This window comes from Muntiacus reevesi, chromosome 3, assembly GCF_963930625.1.
Source record: "Muntiacus reevesi chromosome 3, mMunRee1.1, whole genome shotgun sequence".
Classification (NCBI taxonomy): domain Eukaryota; kingdom Metazoa; phylum Chordata; class Mammalia; order Artiodactyla; family Cervidae; genus Muntiacus; species Muntiacus reevesi.
Genome location: NC_089251.1, coordinates 95,459,544 through 95,479,038, shown reverse-complemented (window position 1 = coordinate 95,479,038; position 19,495 = coordinate 95,459,544). Strand labels below are relative to the sequence as shown.

The 19,495-nt window shown below is 45.8% G+C and overlaps 1 protein-coding gene and 1 pseudogene across 3 annotated transcripts in view; one reads left to right on the top strand and one right to left on the bottom strand.

The window, feature by feature from the left end:
* The window catches only part of TBC1D8 (TBC1 domain family member 8), a 141,214-nt gene that overhangs the window by 73,662 nt on the left and 48,057 nt on the right, over positions 1-19,495 (bottom strand). The window contains exon 2 of one of the 3 annotated variants that reach the window (XM_065929709.1): positions 17,997-18,152. The exons of 1 other annotated variant lie outside the window; for it this stretch is intronic. In XM_065929709.1, the coding sequence (XP_065785781.1) occupies positions 17,997-18,152 (156 nt within the window). The remainder of the gene's footprint in view (positions 1-17,996; positions 18,153-19,495) is intronic. One more of the 3 variants, XM_065929710.1, reaches the window with a different exon arrangement.
* On the top strand, positions 5,328-6,114 carry LOC136163217 (arginine-fifty homeobox-like; annotated as a pseudogene).

The window sequence follows — 19,495 nt, the reverse complement described above, 5'->3', positions numbered from 1 at the left end:
CAAAGATGAATGAGGGGCTTCCCTGGTGTCCAGTGATAAGAAATCCATCTCCCAATGCAGGGGATACAGGTTTGACCCCTGGTCCGAGAAGACCCCCCATGCCTCGGAGCAGCTAAAAGCCCGTGCACCACAAGTACTGAGTTCTACAGCCCGTGCTCCACAACAAGAGAAGCCGCCACAACGAGAGGCCAAGCACCGCAACCGAGAGTAGCCCTCACTCGCCACAGGTAGGGAAAGCCCTCAAGCTGCAACAGAGACAACTGTACTTTGTACAGCCAAAAATATTAATAAATAAAAAAAGGAGCAGGGCAACTCACAGAAGACACAGGAAAGGGCTCTCACGGGGAGAAGGGGGCACCATCTGAGTATCAAAAAAGACAGCAATTAACCAAACCCACAGAATGCTAAGGGGCTTCCCTGGTGGCTCAGAAGGTAAAGAAGCTACCTGTAGGGCAGAAGACCTGGGTTTGATCCCTGGGCTGGGAAAATCCCCTGGAGAAGGGAATGGCAACCCACTCCAATATTCTTGCCTGAAGAACTCATCACTGTATAATCCTTTCAACATTTCATCCAGTCTGGAAATTTGCATAATAAAGTGTTGGGAACGGGGAACATGAACTTTAAAATGACACTAAAAAGGGAGAAAAGAAGCAAAAGAGAAAACCAAACCAAGACCAAAAATACCTCCCTCTCTTGTCACCACTGCAGACAGCCAAGGCACTTACCCTAAAGACAGGCAACTAAAGGGTGGAAGCAAGCATCCTTCCCCTCCCTTTCCTAAATGTTCTCAGGGCGAGCAGACAGCATTTCACAGACAATCTCAAACTGAAAGCTGTAAAAGTACTGATCAAATTAGAAAAGCATCATTTTGTGGTATGTAGAGAAAAATTATTTAGGCAATGATTTTAATGGTTGAAAACACTAGATGAAAGGCTGATGGGGAAGAATGCAATAGAAGCTGTCACCTGACCTTATCAACTTGTCTTAGCATCCCTGAGAATCAGACACCAGCAGACATGTGCTCCCAGGCAGGATGAAGGACAGCCACTTGTTCAGTACTCTTCTTTTGAACCTGGATTCAACTCAGCCTTTGTAACTACCATCCATTTCTCAGGAAATATGAAGGACCAAGAAATGGATGGGACGATACCTTGAGGACGGAAACAGATCAGTGGGACACTGCATAAAAACTGACACCAAATCTTCACCAAGTCAATGACGTGGGGGGAAACAGTGGAGTGGGGATGGAGGGATGGAGACCTTCTTGACTAAGAAAGATAGAAGAGGGACTTCCCTGGTGGCCCAATGGTTAAGAATCTGCCTTGCAATGCAGGGGATGCAGGTTTAAGCCCTGGACAGGGAACTAAGATTGCACACGCCGTGGGGCAACTAAGCATGCATGCTGCAACTACGAAACCCACACGCTTTGGGGCCTGAGCACCACGAGAAAGAAGCCTGCGTGCAGGCACCTAGAACCTGACGCTGCCGAAGAACAAAACAAATACTTCTTTAAAAAGATATGAGACACAACAATCAAATGAGCAGTGTGTTTCTGGTTGAACACATGAGAACAACCAGATCCATGGAGGATCCTGGAGCAGCCAGAAGCCCATGACAGCAAGGAGTTCAGTCTCCTGTATCAGTTTAATGATGCTACTGCAGTGACAAGGAATGGCCCTAGATTCAGAGATGCTCATTAAAATATATAGGGGTGAAATATCATTATTTCCAGGATTTTCTTTAAAATATATCAGCAGGGGAAAAAAAGATTCCGAGAGTAAGAGAGAAAGCAAGTGGGCAAACCTTGATCATAACATACCTGCGTAAAGGGCCTGCAGGATGTCACTACACCATTATAGGCATGCTACTTTTGGGGTATGTTTGAAAACCTTTAGAGTAAAGATTTTAAAACATTTTAACAGAAAAGCAATGACAGAATACCTAAAAAGACATTTCTCCAAAGAAGACATACAGATAGCCAACAGGTACATGAAAAAAGGATCAACATCACTAATTGTAAGAGAAACGCAAATCAAAACCACATGAGGCACTACCTCATGCCAGTCAGAATGGCCATCATTCAAAAGTCTACAAATAATAAATGCTGGAGAAGACGGCCTATAAAGAAAGCTGAGTGCTGAAGAACTGACGCTTTTGAACTGTGGTGTTGGAGAAGACTCTTGAGAGTCCCTTGGACTGCAAGGAGATCCACTGGGCCATCCTAAAGGAAATCAGTCCTGAATATTCATTGGAAGGACTGATGCTGACGCTGAAACTCCAATACTTTGGCCTCCTGTTGTGAAGATCTGACTCATTTGAAAAGACCCTGATGTTGGGAAAGATTGAGGGCAGGAGGAGAAGGGGACGACAGTGGATGAGATGGTTGGATGGCATCACCAACTCAATGGAGATGAGTTTGAGTTAAACTCCGGGAGCTGGTGATGGACAGGGAGGCCTGGTGTGCTGCAGTCCATGGGTTGCAAAGAGTCGGACACAACTGAGCGATTGAGCTGAACTGAACTGAACTGAACTGGAGAAGATGTAGAGAAGAGGAAAGCCTCCTACACAGCTAATGTGAATGTAAATTGGTGCAGCTACTATGGAAAACAGTGCAGAGGTTCCTTAAAAACCTAAAAATAGGGCTGCCATGTGATCCAGCAATATCACTCCCAGACATATACCCAGAAAAGACAAAAACTCTAATTCAAAAAGATACATGCATCTAGTGTTCATAGCAGCACTGTTCACAATAGCCAAGACATGGAAACAACCTAAGCATTCAGCAACAGATGGATAGAGAACATGTGGTACACATATACAGTGGAGTATTACTAAGCCATAAAAAAGAATGAACTAATGCCATTTGCAGAAACATGAATGGACCTAGAGATTATCATTCTAAGTGAAGCAAGTCAAAGAGAGAAAGATAAATATGTCTTCATTTTTATGTGGACTCTAAAAAAAAAATGACACAAATTAACTTATTTACAAAGCAGAAACAGACTCACACAGAAAACAAACTTACAGTTAGTGAAACAAGAAAGGAGGGATAAACTAGGAATTTGGGATGAATATATAAAATAAACAATAAGGACCTACTTTATAGCACAGGGAGCTATAGTCAATATCCTGTAATAACCTATAATGCAAAAGAATCTGAAAAAGAATATATACATGTATTAACTGAATTAATACTGAATTAATCCCTGATTGTCGGAAAGACTGAGGGCAGGAAAAAAAGGGGGCAACGGTGGATAAGATTGTTGGATGGCATCATTGACTCAATGGACACAAGTTTGAGCAAACTCCAGGAGATAGTGAAGGACAGGGAAACCTGGCATGCTGCAGTCCACGGGGTCGCAAGAAATCGGACATGACTTAGCAAGTGAACAACAAGAAAACTAACTGAATTACTCTGCGGTACACATGAATCACTGTACATCAGCTCCACTTCAATTTTCTCCAAAAGGCATAAGTCTGGATAATCAATCTCCACCTATGCACGTATTTTATAAAATCAGAAGTGAAAGCAGGATAAGAAAATGGGGCAGAAAGTTATACAGTCTCTGAATCTCCTTCACATATTTTAAATGCAGATCACTCCCCAGCCCCAGACCACTCAGACATGAAAGGTTCCAGCGGATGCCAGAGAAGTGAGCCCTCAGGGACAGTGACAGCTTCTGTTGTGGAAGTCAGCGTGACCTAAGGATGAGGACATACCCAGACAGACCCCTAAGTCCCACAGGGAAGGAGCACTCTGCACTCCACGTGCGTCAGGAGGCTTCTGCTCTCTCGCTCTGCCGTCTCCATCGACCATCTAGGGATCAGTGACTAAAAATCATTTACCAAAGTCACCATACTTGGAAACTGAGCTGCCTCCATCAGCCTCTACTCATCTACTAAAAGGGAATGGACAGAACTGAAGGCTTGCTGAGATCCCCTCCAGATGGTTTCTGTTTTGTTTCTTCGGAGTAGAGCAGCTTTACAATGTTGCGTTCCATTCTGCCTACAGCAAAGCAAATCAGCCATGCACACACATGGATCCCCTCTTTTGTGGGTTCCCTTCCCGTTTAGGTCACCAGAGCGCTGGGTAGAGCTCCCCAGGCTGTGGGGGAGGTTCTCACTGTGTGTGTGCGAGGCACTCGCTCAGCCGTGTCCGACTCCTGCGACCCCGTGGCCTGCAGCCCTCCAGGCTCCTCTGTGCATGGGGTTCTCCAGGCAAGGATACTGCAGGGGGCAGCCATGTCCTTCTCCAGGGGATCTTCCCGACCCAGGGGTCAAACCCAGGTCTCCTGCATTGCATACTCTTTACCGTCTGAGCCACCGGGGAAGCCCTATTAGTCTATCTTATATATAGAATCGATAGTGTATATACGTCAAACCCAACCTCCCTATTCTCTGTGCAGAAGTTAGGCAACGTGTAAAATCCTAGAGAAAAGTTTGATTTCAGGTGGGAGGTGGGGTTCAGGATGGGGAACACATGTAAATCCATGGCTGATTCATGTCAATGTATGGTAAAAACCACTACAATATTGTAAAATAATTAGCCTCCAACTAATAAAATAAATGGAAAAAAAAGTTTGATTTCCAGCTTAAAAACTTCATGTTTTTTGTTTAGGCAATATTTATTCTGAGGTATGTTAAATTTAAAAAAATCAGAATTTTAAAGTAAGAATAAACTTTCTGCAAAAGGATTATTATAAGAGTGAGAAAAGGGACTATTTTTTCTCCCAGTTTCATTGAGATATAATCAACATAAAGCACTATATAAATTTAAGATGCACAGCAAAATTACCTGTGTTACCTCTGGTTACATACATCACGAAATAATTTTCACAAGTTTAGTGATCCTTCATCTCATATAGATATAAAATAAAGTAGAAAAAGTTTTCCTTGTAATGAGAATTCTTAGGATTTACTGTCTTTAAAACTTTCATCTATTAAATTTTTATGTATTTCATATATTATCATTATATATAATGATATATATCATATTATACATTACATCCCTAGTATTTATCTATCTTATAACCAAAAGTTTGTACCTTTGGACCACCTTCTTTCAAGGCCCCCTTCCCCAACATCCCCCACCTCTGGTAACCACAAATCTGATCTCTTTTCCCACAAGTTTGCTTTTGAAGCATAATTGACTACAACACCATGTTAGTTCTTGTCATACAAAAGTGATCTACTCTTTCTATACTTTCAGAAAAGGAACTAACCCAAAAGAGAAAACTCAGAAAACCGTAAGATCTCCAACAACCTCCCCAGTTTAAAAGCATTTTACAGAAGGAACTGCATAAAGAGGCACATAAATCAGCTTGAAAATGGGCACTCCAAGGGAATTCATGACAGATGTCAGCACCCCTGATGAACAAAAGAGTCCAAGAGAATCCCCAGCCAGACCCTTTTGTCTACATGGATGATTCTAGCATGAATTTCCAGGATGATTCACAGATACCAGCTGGTGCCAGATTTTTTTCATCACGACCTACGATGTGTGGAATCTTAACTCCCCGACCAGGGATCAAACCCGGGCCCTCGAAAGTGAAAGCAAAATGGAAGAAGAGTCATGAACGCACCTCGTTCACACACACACAGTATAAGGAGTTGGAGGCTCTCTTTAGCTGCAACATGTTTCCAGATAAAAACCTCCAGAGAGAACTTGCTTTAAAACTCAATCTACTGGAATCAACAGTAAAGATTTGGTTCAGGAACTGGCAGTTCAAAATGAAGAAGCAGCAGCAGCAGCAAGAGCAGCAATCACCAAAGCCACCAAGCCAGGTCCTTCCAGCCAAGGATGTGCCCACAGCATCAACCACCCCTCATTCTTTTCTCCTTGCAGTTTCAGATTCTTATAACTCCCTCTCACCTCAGTCCTTAGATCCTTTCCCCTGGGCAGGGGACTCTATGATCATGGAGATTCCTACAAGTGATGTCCAAATGCAAGATCCTCAATTGGAGAGGCTAGTGGCCTCAGTTCCTGCTTTGTAGTCTGATGCATTTGATATCACCCAAATCATGGAACTGTACAGTTTTCGCGATGAGGATGACATCACCAACTCTTCCTTCTATTCTCTGTATCAGTATCTCTCACCGACAACGCCCAGTTAGAATAGAGTTCTTCTCTTAGGGTCTTTGCTGATCCAGGTGTAGGTTTATTTCCTGGGCAGACCTGCTTCAGTGTGACAAGCTGGAGCTTTGCAGTCTACAGTGCACAGGACAGCCTGGAATTCCAGAACCCCTCCATTATGGTGCACTTTGGGTTTCTCTGATCGAAGTACTAAATAAACATCAGACAGTATAGAAAAATAAATAAATAAATAAATAAAAGCATTTTACAAAAGCGACTTCTGACATCCAAATTCACTAAGTCGGACAGTTAAACTCAGCACTTGCCACCTTTTTTAAGTAACGATAAACACATCCCTAATGGAAGAACATCTTCGGGAAGCTTCATTACTTGAGCATTGCCGGCTTTTTTAAGTACCAATAAACACATCCCTAATGGAAGAACATCTTTGGGAAGTTTCATTATTTGAGCATAAGCAAAATCATTTCATTGGAAATTGTAAAAGCCTAGTGATGGACGCTTCCTAACAGAAGACAAATGTCAGCCAGGGCCCGTCACTCACTTCCAAGTGTAAATCCGTATGGAGAAGGTCAGCCAGTGCTGTTCTCAGAAATCGCAGGCAACCGAAACCAATCATGACCACTCATCCTGCGTGACCTTAGGAGGTGCACGCAAAACACAGTTCTGAAACTTTCCTCCTGCAAGGCTGCCTCCCGGGCTTGCCTGGAAGCGCACAGCGAGTTCTGTTCTTGAAAAACGACCTGGCTCGCGGCACTTCCTTGGCTGCCCTGGCACAAAGGTCACCCAGACACAAATCTGATCCACCCTGGAACATTTCCTCCCGTAATAAAACTCTCTGTCCAAAGACAAAGCAAACAGTGATGCAGAAGACAAGAAACCCAAATGCCAGCCATGGTCAAGGGCAGAGATAAGCGTCGACACGGCAGAAAGAGCACGAATACAGTGTTCCGTTAAGAACCTGCTCCTGGGCCACTGGGGGTGGGGGGTGGCAGAGGGTGTGGTGTCCCCCCGACGTGAGACACGGCCCCGGCAAGTCACGAGGAGCCTGTATGCTGCGTTTTCCCTCCCCAGGGCCAATAATTAATTATTCGTGGCTCAAATGAGGAACGTATGGGAAAGGGATTCTGTTTAAACCAGAAAGCATCACACTTGTCATTCTCACTTTTTATAAAAATACATCCCACAATTTGTTAACAAAAAATGTCACAGTTTCCTTGTTTTAAAATTTATTTGTAATTGAAGGATGATTGCTTTACAATATGAGTTTGATGTCTGCCACACATCGACATGAATCAGATACCGGTGTATGTATGCCCCCTCCCTCTTGAACCTCCCTCCCATCTCCCACCCTTTCCCACCCCTCCAGATTGTTACAGAGCCCCAGTTTGAATTCCTGAGTCACACGGCAAATTTCCATTGGCTATCTATTTTACATATGGTAGTGTATAGGCCTCCATGCTATACAGCTTCCTTTAATGATCCTTAAAATTTCGAAAATCAGCTACTTTTTAAATTTTCCAAACCTAAAATATTTTTTTCTTCAAACTACACACACACACCTGCTCCCATGATGCAGAGGTGCCTCTGCCTTCCTAGATGGGACCCCATCCCCCCAGCCCCCATCTGCTGGGAAATCTACACTCCGACGGTGGGTGGGGCTGTCACAGCACCCCCTCTCTCACCTGCTACCGCTTGGCTCTGCTTTCTTCCGTTTTCCTGCTGGCCTTCATTTCCAGATCTTGCTAGGAACATGGAACACGAAACACTGCAAGACGCTGTCATAAACAGTCACAACACTAGCCAGGCAGTCTGCAGTCGAGATGCAGGCCATCAGGACATGAGCATTATTAAACGGCCACCTGAAATGCCCGTCAACTGATGAATACATAAAGAAGATGTGGTACATACATACACTGGAATATCACTCAGCCATAAAAAGGAATGAAACTGGGTCATTTGTAGAGTCGTGGATGGACCAGTAAGCCAGAGAAAAACAGATATGTGGATACCTGCATAAATGTGGAATCTAGGAAAACGGTGCAGATGAACCTATCTGTAGGGCAGGAATAGAGATGCAGATGTAAGAAGGCATGTGTGGGCACGACGGTGGGATGAACTGGGAGTTCGGGCCTGACATACACTACCACGTGTAAAACAGGTAACTAATGGGAAGCAGCCTACAGCAGAGGGAGCTCAGCGCAGGGCTCTGTGGTGACCGGGAGGGGTGGGGTGGGGCGGAGGGAGGTCCGAGAGGGACGGATCTCTGTCTGCACACGGCCGGTTCACTTCGTGGTGCAGCAGAAGATAACACAACACGGTAAAGTGACGACACCTCAATTAAAAAAGAAGAAAAGGCCACGTGGACAAAGGTTTGATGAGCTTCTCCTGAACGCTCCTGGCAGACGGCATCCTGGGCGCCTCTAACCACAGCAAGCCCTCTGTCAGTCACCAGAAGAGACAGCTGCCCCCAATCTCAATGACCTGACAGTAAAAGGAGTCAAGTTCTTGCCCCATCCACTCAACTCCTGCAATAGTCCAGGCAGATCACCAGAGTCTTTCCTGGATATCTTCCGTTTCCTAAAAACAGGCAGAAACCACTAACTCTATGTTTAGGGCCACAGTCAATAATGAAGTGTGTGTGTGGGTAACACAGCCATAGCTCCCAGAAGCCCCTACCCACAGGGACATGGAATAACACATCGGTACCTCACAGCCTGGCGTGGCCTGGGCTCATCACAGGGCAAAGCATGGCTCAGACCACCAGACACAGAGAAACAGCAACGCTGCCCGGCTCCTCCAGGGCCCCGAAGAGCTCTTCCAGCCCAGGCGTCAACTCAGAGGCTGACCCTACCTGCAGGCTGGGCCCTGCCCCCAGTCTCCTCTGCCTGCTGTTTCCCTCCCTCCCGTCTCGGACCAGCACCTGGGTCCTGGCAGCCGCCTCTCCTGGTTCTCCACGCCACGTGCTTGGCTTCCAGTCACCCGCCGATCACTATGTATCTGATTTCAAAAAGAAAGCAGACACACATTATTCAGCCTCAAAAGGAAGGAAATTCTGATACACGCCATGACATGAATGAAACTTTTTTTCCATTTTGCACTGTTAAATCATTTGCAGATTATTTCCTGATTTGTCTCCAGGCTCTGACATGGATGAACCTTGAGGACATTATGCTCATGAAGTCAGCCGGACACAAGAGGACACATACCACACGAGTCCACTTACATGAAGCTCCTAAGGTCATCAAAGTCCTAGAGACAGGAAGCAGGATGGCTGTTTCCAAGGTCAGGGGGATGAAGGAACAGGGAGTTAGTGTTTAATGGGCACAGAGTTTCCATCTGCAAATTCTCGAGATGAACAGTGGCAATGGTAGCACAGCAACATGGGTCCACTTAATGCTCTGAACTCTTCACTTAAAACGGTCAAGCTGGGACCTCCCTGGTGGTCCAGTGGCTAAGACTCCATGCCCCCAGTGCAGTGGTCCCAGGTTTGATCCCTGGTCAGGGAGCTAGATCCCCTGTGCCACAACTAAGACCCAGCACAGCCAAATGAGTATTTTAAAAATGGCTACGCTGAACTATTCACAAAAGCCAAGATACAGAAGCAAACGAAGTGTCCATCAACACATGAATGATAAAGAAGATGTGCTATATATACACAATGGAATATTATTCAGCCACAAAAAAAGAGAATGAAATAATGCCATTTGTGGCAATATGGATAAATCTACAAATTATTGTACTAAGAGTTTGGGGTTAGCAGATGCAAACTATTATATATAGGATGGATAAACTACAAGATCCTACTATATAGCACAGGAAACTATATTCCATAGCCTGTGATAAATCATAATGGAAAAGAAAAAAAAATGTTGAAGCTAATCAATTTTATATTCAACCACAATAAAAAAATTCTTTTTAAAGACAGGAAGCAAGACCCTTTGCTCCAGGTTCTACTGGGCAGTGGTCCTGGTGGCTGGTTAGAGCTCAGACTCAGGCCCCGCACAGCCCTGGACTATCCCCGGCCTTGGCTTCTCAGAAAGGACCCAAGACACCTTATCAGTGGTGACACGCGCCACCTCCCTTCCCTCCCTTGACAGGGGTCTTGACTCCTGAGCCCTTGACCTTCTCTCACGTACTTGACCCCTCATTCACCCACATGCCAGACTCTGCCCTGGGCACTGAGGGTGAGTAGTGAGCACCACCCTCAGAAAACTATTTTCATTAGGGACCAAGTGCTTAAATAAAAGGGAAACACTAGTAAAGCCAAGTGCTACGGGGACAAGGGAGCCAGAACTGCGGAGGCAGTTGGCAGGGGGTCCTGTGGAGGTGTCTCTGGGCAGGAGGAAGACATCTGAGTTCTGATCCAAATGACAGGGGACACGCCTCTGCCAGCACCCTTGAAAGAGTTCATAACGAGCCCTCAAATGCACCGTCTCTTCTGTGCACTGAAACCAGTAGTGATTATAAAGCCTTGGGATCTGAAGCAACAACAACGCACTGGTGGTCCAGTGTTCAAAACTTCAGTCCATGTAAGTTAACAAAGTAATAATAACAGGAACTTCTCTCTCTTCCCACACCATCCACAGATCTCTGCTGCCAAGTAATGATCACATTCACCCACAAAATTACCTACCCAGCTCTTCCACCTCTGCTTTAAAAAAAAAAAAGAGAGAGAGACTCTTATCCTCAGGAATCACGCCCCACCCCCTGCCCTGCCAGCAGCCGGAGACGAGTGAAGATATAAATCACCCCCGGGCCACACTTCCTGTTCCGACCAGGTCCCGGTGCCGCCCAGGCCCTTCCTACGGCTCTCGTGTGCGCTTCATCTGAGACAGGAGACCCTGGGCAGGAAGCCTTTCTCAGGGCTCAAGACACAATAAAATATTAAACCTGGTGAATCAGTATCACAGCACAGATGCCCAAGGGGCTCCGGGAAAGAGGCCTGAGCACCTAAATCGATACCGCGGGCCCGAGACAGATCTCCACCGCAGCGCCTCCTCCCTCACCCAAGAGAAGGGCACCCGAACGAACTGCTGACTCAGACCTTCAGGGGGCAAGAGGACAGGCGAAGGCGCCGCCTCTCTACCTCGCCATAGGTCAGGTCCAAGGCGAGCACCAGTCAGGTGGAAACCAAAGGAAGCAGGCCTTTTTAAATTCTTTTTTTAACTGGAGTATAGTTGATGGAAGCTGATGCTGAACCTCCAATACTGTGGCCATCTGATAAGAAGAGCTGACTCACGGGAAAAGACTGATGCTGGGAAAGACTGAGGGCAGGAGAAGAAGGGGACGACAGAGGTAAGATGCTTGGATGGCATCACTGACGCAACAGACATGAATCCCAGCTGACTCCAGGAGATAGTGGAAGACAGGAGAGTCTGGTGTGCTGCAGGCCATGGGGTCGCAAAGAGTTGGACAGGACTTAGCAACTGGACAACAACTGGCCGACTTAAAACGTATCAGTTTCGAGTATATAGCAAACTGAGTCAATTATACATATATGCTTGCATCTATTCTTTTTCAGATTCTTTTCCCATATAGGTTACACAGAGCATTAAGTAGAGTCCCCTGTACTATACAGTAGGTCCTTGTTGTTTATTTTATATATAGCAGTGTGTATATGTTAACGCCAAACCCCTAATTTATCTATCCCCCCTTTCCCCTTTGGTAATTATGTTTGTTTTGTCTGTGAGCCTATTTCTGTTTTGTAAACAAGTTCATTTGTACCACTTTCACACTGATGCTTTCAAGTTGTGGTGCTGAGGAATACTCCTTGAAAGTCCCTTGACCAGCAAGGAGATCAAGCCAGTCAATCCTAAAGGAAATTGACCCTGAATATTCACTGGAAGGACTGATGCTGAAACTCTAATACTTTGGCCACTTGACGTGAAAAGTTGACTCACTGGAAAAGATCCTGATGCTGGGAAAGACTGAAGGCAAAAAGAGAAGGAGGTGGCAGGGGATGAGATGGTTAGGTAGCATCACTGACTCGATGAACATGAATCTGAGCAAAGTCTGGGAGACAGTGAAGGACAGGGGAGCCGGGCAGGCTACAGTCCGTGGTGCTGCAAAGAGCTGGACACAGCTTAGAAACTGAACAAGAGCAACAACGTATAAGAGCTATCACACGATATTTGACTTTCTCTGGCTTCACTTAGCATGACACTCTCTAGGCCCATCCATGTTGCTGCAAATGGCATTGTTTTATTCTTTTTATAGCTCAAGGAAGCAGATCTTGGTTCAAGAGAAAGAATGTTCCAGGAATTAAATGTGCTCGGGACAACTACAATGCGAGGGGGTAGGCAGCCAGTGTAAACTGCTGCAATCTTTATAGCAGGTAATTTGGGAATACATATATAAACGGCCTTATAAATGTATATCCACTGAAGGCAATAACTCCTTAGTACAGGCACACCCCAGAGATACTGTGGGCCAGGTTCAGACCACTGCAATAAAGTAAACATCACAATAAAGGGAGTCTCATGAATTTTTTTATTTTATGGTACCTATAAAAGTTATGTTTCTACTACACTGTAGTCTATTAAGTGTGCAACAGCATTATATCTAAATAAACAATGTACATGCCTTAGTTTAAAAAATACTTTATTGCTACGAAAAAGCTAACCATCATCCAAGTCTTCAGCAAGTCAGCAATCTTTTTATCAGTCACATCAAAGATCACTGATGACGGATCACTGTAACAAAATACAATAAGGAAAAGTCTGAAATACTGATGGAGTTACCAAAAGGTAACACAAAGACAGAAAGTGAACAAATGCTGTTGGAAAATGGCACAGATTGAGATTTGTCCTACACAACAGTTATTGTTCAGTCGCTTAGTTGTGTCCAACTCTTTGCAACCCCATGGACTGCAGCACACCAGGCTTCCCTGTTCTTCACTACCTCCCAGAGTTTGCTCAAACTCAGGGCTTCCCAGGTGGCGCTAGGGGTGAAGAACATGCCTACCAATGCAGGAGACAAGAGAGACGTGGGTTCCATCCCTGGTTTGCGAAGATCCCCTGCAGGAGGAAATGGCAACTCACTTGGCAACTCACCAGTACTCTTGCCTGGAAGATCCCATGGGACAGGGAAGCCTGGCGGGCTACAGATCATAGTGTCACAAAGAGTCAGACACAACTGAAGCGACTTAGCATACACGTCTATTGAGTCAGTGATACCATCCAACCATCTCAATCTCTGCCATCCCCTTCTCCTCCTGCCCTCAGACTTTCCCAGCATCAGGGTCTTTTCCAATAAGTCTGCTCTTCTCATCAAGTGACCAAAGTCTTGTAGCTTCAGCTTCAGCACCAGTCCTTCCAATGAATATTCAGGGTTGATTTCCTTTAGGATTGACTGGTTCAATCTCCTTGCTGGCCAAGGGACTCTGAAGAGTCTTCTCCAGCACCACAATTCGAAACCGTGTGATCAGCCTTGCTAATTGGTAAAAAATGCAACATTTACAGAGCACAGTGAAGTACAATGAAATGAGGTGTGCTTGTGCATGTGTCCCCCGGGGTCCTGGCCTCTCTTGTGTTCCTTGCCCTGTTCCACCTGTACCTGCCATTTCTAGGTTGGCTCTCTGATTCCCCACCACCCAAGAAGGTCAGGGAGAGGAAACCGCCTCTCACACCCTCACCCAGGAATCCCGGCACCCAGCACAGGTCTGGTATGAGACAAGCATCATCCATTTCAAATGAGAGGACTTCAGGATGGCCCGAAATATTTAAGTGTCTGGATGCTCATTTAGGTTTATAAAATACATAAAAATCAGGGCCAATTAAGTATCTAATAAAAGGGCTGGATGAGTAAATCGAGCTACAGCCAATGGCTGAACACTGTGTCACCATCAAGCAGGACACCCGTCACCGTGGAGCCCAGACTGACTCCTGCGGACGTGCAGGGCTGTGTGGCCTCAGGACCCCAGCAGGCTTGTGCACTAATCCCCCCACTGGTGACTCCCCAGAGGTCCATCTAGCAGGAGACAAAAATCCAAACGTTCTCATCAAAAGTCTCAACTCCTAGGGCAAGACCACCTCCACTGCCTGGGGCAGAGGAGAGGAATCCAGGGAGCATCAGGAGAAGAGGAATGGGTCTTGCCCCTCCCACCCCTCGTCCTGGCCGGCAGCACACCAGCCCCCCCCCCCCCCACTCCATCCCCAAAATACACATCAAAATGCCACGGTCACAGTATTAATGCTTACACCATGTAGGAGAACCATTTCCCAGCGTGAGCAAAAAGGCGAGGAACAGCACAGCAACCAAGCTAAACCGCTGGCAGCAAGGGGATGGAGAGAGAACAAGGTGCTCAACGTCCTGGAGGAAGAGGAGGAGGAGGAGATGCCCACGAAGCCTTCACGCCCCAAGACATGTAACAGAAACGTGAGCTCAATGAAACAAGCGCTCAAAGATGCAATGGTGAAATTACAGAGATAAAATGGGAGACTGGAGACCTAAGAAAGTGACCTGAGGATCAAACCCGCTGACAACGCGGGGATTTCGCTGGGAGTCCAGGGGTTATGAATCCACCTTGGAAAGCAGGGGATGCAGGTTTGACCCCTGGTTGGAGAAGTAAGATCCTGCCTCCTGCAACTACCGAGCCTGCGCGCCACACCACCACAACGAAGATCGAGAGTGACGCAGTGAAGATCCCGAGTGCCACAACTAGGACCCCATGCGGCCAAATCACTCACTTAGTTTTTTGGTTTTTTTTTAAACCACATGACAACAAAATTAGTACGTCAGTTAAACGCAGCAGAGTCTGGGAGACACTGCCAAAAACAGAATTCCCTTAGAGGAAAGGGCCATACAACCAGCAGGCAGAGTGCAGCTGAAAAGGACAGATGAAGAAAAACACAGTATTCCCAGAACACTACTACACTGCGTGTGCTCAGTCGATCTGTCCGACTCTGCGACCCCAGGGACTGTGGCCCGCCAGGCCTCTCTGTCCACAGGACGTTTCAGACAAGAATACTGGAGTGGGTTGCCATGTTCTCCTCCAGGGCATCTTCCCAACCCAGGGATCGAACCCATGTCTCCTGCGTCTCCTGCATTGGCAGGCAGATTCTTTACCGCTGAGTCATTGGGGAAGCCCGCTTACTGCACCTAACAGAAATACTGCCTTATATACATTCCTTTTTCTGCCCGTTAGTGCTGTAACCAGGAAATCTTACAGAATAACCAATAACGCGCGTAAGAAGTAAAAGGGAATACTGTCAAAGGGGAGTGCTCCTGTACGGTCAATTCTTTTATCAAAGATTTCTTTTCATCAAAAAAAAGAAAAGCAGAAATGAAAAGCAGACAACAGCTGTCCAACAGAAAGTGTCCTTGAAGTGGGAAATCCAATCAACAGAATATAAAATGCATTTTTTACAATGTAACTCATACACAGAATGATATTAAGAAAGTTTCCTGAAATGATTAAAGAAATCCATCTTAAGTCCTAGAAGAGCACATGGGAGTTTCAGAAAAATGTAACACAAAGTGCTCCAGGGAGTAACAGATTATAAGGGTGCTACTAAAGTGACTAATGTTGCGAAACCTCAGAGATAAAAGAAGCAGTTATACCCATGAAAAGCACATCACCCACAAGGCGCGGGGTGGGGGGCAGGGCGCATCAGGCCAGCCTGAGGTTTCCCCCCTCGCCACCAAAATACTGCAAGACCCCAAAGTGATGGCCACCAAGCCCCAGAGACTGGTCAGAACCCATCATACCAACCAGGGCGTTGCAACCACGTGAGAAATCATTAGGGAAAGAAAACAGGAATGCCGCCAACTAAGAAAGGAGCCAAAATAAAAGATGCTATGTTGGGAAAGCCACACCTGATGGAAGCACAGAATCGATTTTCATAGAGAACTGAGCCAAATGATGTTGAGGAGCACAGTTACCGAACAGAACGAGAATCACAGCGTACAATTAATAGTAAAACTTCTTAAAATGAGAGCCTGGGGCAGCAGGGGACGGATGAGAAGGCTGATAGCATCCTTGTCCTTCGGGAGGTGAGTCAATGAACACTGTCTGAGTAGAAACACTGTCTTCAAAAGCTACAATTCTGACCCTGTCACACATTCAAACATTTACCCCCTTGACCTTCAATGAGCCTTTAGAAACCCAGCACTCAGTGTTCAAGGGATATTTCTTTGAAGTTTAACAGTTTTTTCATTTCACTTCAGCAGCTTTCCTTTTATTGAAATCCACTAAAAACAATATTTTTATTGTCAACTGGCACTTTTGGACAAGCTGCACCATCTACCGTTCTTCCCAACTATTCCTGGACTTGCGTAGATGCATTAGAAAGTGGTGCTGGGAATTCCCTGGTGGTTCAGTGGTTAGGACTCAGAGCTTTCACTGCCACGGTCCTGGGAGCAATCCCTGATTGGGGCAGCAAACTCAGCATGGCCAAAAATACAAAAAAAAAACCAAAAGAAAGGAAGGAAAAAAGTTGTCAACCAGTATCGCTAGAGGTTGGTTGGCTAGGATGTTAGTGGCGGGGTGGAGCAGGGAAGAAGATATATTTTTTTCTTTGTACTTTCCAGGGCTAATTGATTATATTGAGCATGCATCATTTTATCACTTTATGCAAATACAGAATGATTTCTCCAAACAAACAAAACAAGCTGGGAAAAAAATGTTCCAAGATGTTAACAGTCATTAGTAATAAATGGTGGGTATAAGATGACAATTTTCTTCTTTACCCTTTCCTGTATTTTTTCCAGGAAAAAAAGTAATCTGATGCCACTCGAGAATGGAAGGTGACACTGAAATTTGACAGCAGTTACTAAAATGCGGGCTTCCCTGGTGAATCACATGGTCAGGAATCTGCCTGCAGTGTGGGAGATCAGGGTTCAATCCCTCAGTCAGGAAAATCCCCTGGAGAAGGGGATGGCAACCCACTTCAGTATTCTTGCCTGAAGAATCCCATGGACAGAGTAGTCTAGAGGGTTACAGTCCATGGTGTTGCAAAGAGTAGGACATGACCAAGTGACTAACACCTTCAGTTGTTTAAGAGAAAAAAAACACCACAACTGGAAACCTCTGTGTAGAAACACATGTAGACACAGAGTGATTATCCTGGATAAGATGTTATAGATGACTTCTTTTTCCTTCTTTCTTACCCATTTTCTAATTTCTGAAGTGCGGAGATTACTTGCATAACTAAAAAGACACATCTCACTGACTGCCCTTTGAGCATCCCCGTGATGGTGCTAAAATAGGAACTAGGCGTTATCTGTCAACAGTGTGTAAGTTTGACTTGCATTTCTGTTAACTTACATGTCAGTAACAAGCCTGAGAGAAAAGGGCTTGTCTGCCTCACTGGCACAGGTTCAGAAATCTCACATGGGTTGCGTAAATAAAGTTTCTGGGGTGTTTGAAAAATAAATAAATAAAAAGACATATCTCAGGTTTGTTTTTTAACAGAAGGGGCTTCTCACGATGCCATGATTCCCAGAGGACCTGAGTGTCCCGGCAGAGCCCGGAACGGTGCGTGTGGGAGCAGCTGAAACTCGGAGAGGATGGGAAGGTGGTTTCTAAACTCCCGCGGAGCCCAGCTGTCCAGGGATGCAGTGCACACGTGGAACAAGGACCAAGACGGGCCTGAGACAGACCCAGCCCGGGACGCTTCCCTGCCCCATCACGGCACGCACTCGCACCTGGGACTCCTGTGTTATGTCAGACACAAGACGGAAAAGCAAACGGCTGGGTTCCTCCGGGAACCACACACCACTTGGACCGTCTGTCCAACCTAGCTGTCCACCCTTAAGGACCACTACGTGCTTCTGATGGTTGGGAGAAAGAGAGCTCACAGCAGCGGATGAAGTTCGACGAGTTACCTTCAAGCATCACCAGCATGCAGATACCCATGCTCAGACCTCAAGGTGGGAACGCCCCACCTGGGGTGAAACTCACCCGTGGCCACGGCCCAGTAAACGTCCGATCCGCTCAGTAACTCACCACATGCTATGGGGGAATACACCTGGGAGCCGGGCACCTGGAGCAGAATTCGAAACGGAGCAACCCGGGCGTTGGAATCCAGCACCGCGTCCAGGGCACCCACCAGGCGACCTTCAAGAGACAAGAGGAGAAGGCGCGTGTGAGCACTGGGATGGACAGCCAGCAGCCCGCCGGGAGGCGGGGCAGCGACGGCACCAGCGGCCGCTTCTTAATTTTTTAAAACATTTTGTTAAATTTTATAGAAGGATAGTTGGTTCATAATGTGTTCATTTACTCTGTACAGCAAAGTGATTCCGGTATACATATATACACTTCTTTTTCACAATCTTCTCCATTATGGTTTATCACAAGATATTGAATATAGCTCCCCGTGCTATTCAGCGAGATTTTGTTCACTTTTAAAATTTATTTATTTTTAGTTGGAGAATAATTGCTTTACAAGGTTGCGTTGGTTTCTGCCGCACAAGAATCAGCCATGGAGCTTCCCTCCTCCAACCCAGCCCCCTCCCCACCCCTCTAGGTCGTCACAGAGCCCAGGCTGAGATCCCTGTTTTACAGCGACCTTCCACTAGCCATCTATTACATATGGAGTGTGTATTATATGTCAAGGCTACTCTCTCGTTGGTCCCGCCCTCTCTTTCCCTCACTCTAGACCTATGTCTCTATTCCTGCCCTATCTGTTCTATAGATAGTTTCCATCTGCTAGCCCCAAACTCCTAATCCCCCTCTCCTCCCTCCACAACCACAAGTCTGCTCTCTCTGTCTGTGGGTTTGTTTTGAAGATATGTTCATTTCTATCCCATTTTCGATTCCGCATATAAGTGCCACCATAAGATATTTCTCTTTCTGACTTACTTCATTTAGTATGGTAATCTCTAGGTCATCCATGATGCTGCAAATGACATTATTTCATTTCTTTGGTGACTGAGGAATACTCCACTGCATATATGGACCACATCTCTGTTAACCATTCAACTACTGAGGGACACTTAGGTTGCTTTCATGTCTTGGCTATTGTAAACAGTCCAGATTAACCATATACAGCAGAATCTTGTTGTTTATCCATCCTATGTATAATCGTTGGCTTCTGCTAGCCTCAAACTCCCAGTCCAGCCCTCCCGAGCCCACCCTGCCCCTCCACGTCTGTGAGTGTGTCTCTGTTTCATAGACACCTCATTCATGTCGTAGTTTAGCATCTACATTTAAGTGTTATAACATTTGTCTTTCTCAGATTTACTTAGTATGATAATCTCTAGGTCCATTCATGTTACTGAAAATGGCATCATTGCATTCTTTTTTATGACTGAATACTATTCCATTGTCTATCTGTACCACACAGAAGAAGTCTTTCTGTTTGGAAAGACTCAAGACTCAGGAGCTTTTGCAATGGGCAGCAAGTTTTACACCAACACAGCCAATCTGGCCCCTTCACCTGGGAGAAGGTGGGAAGAGCA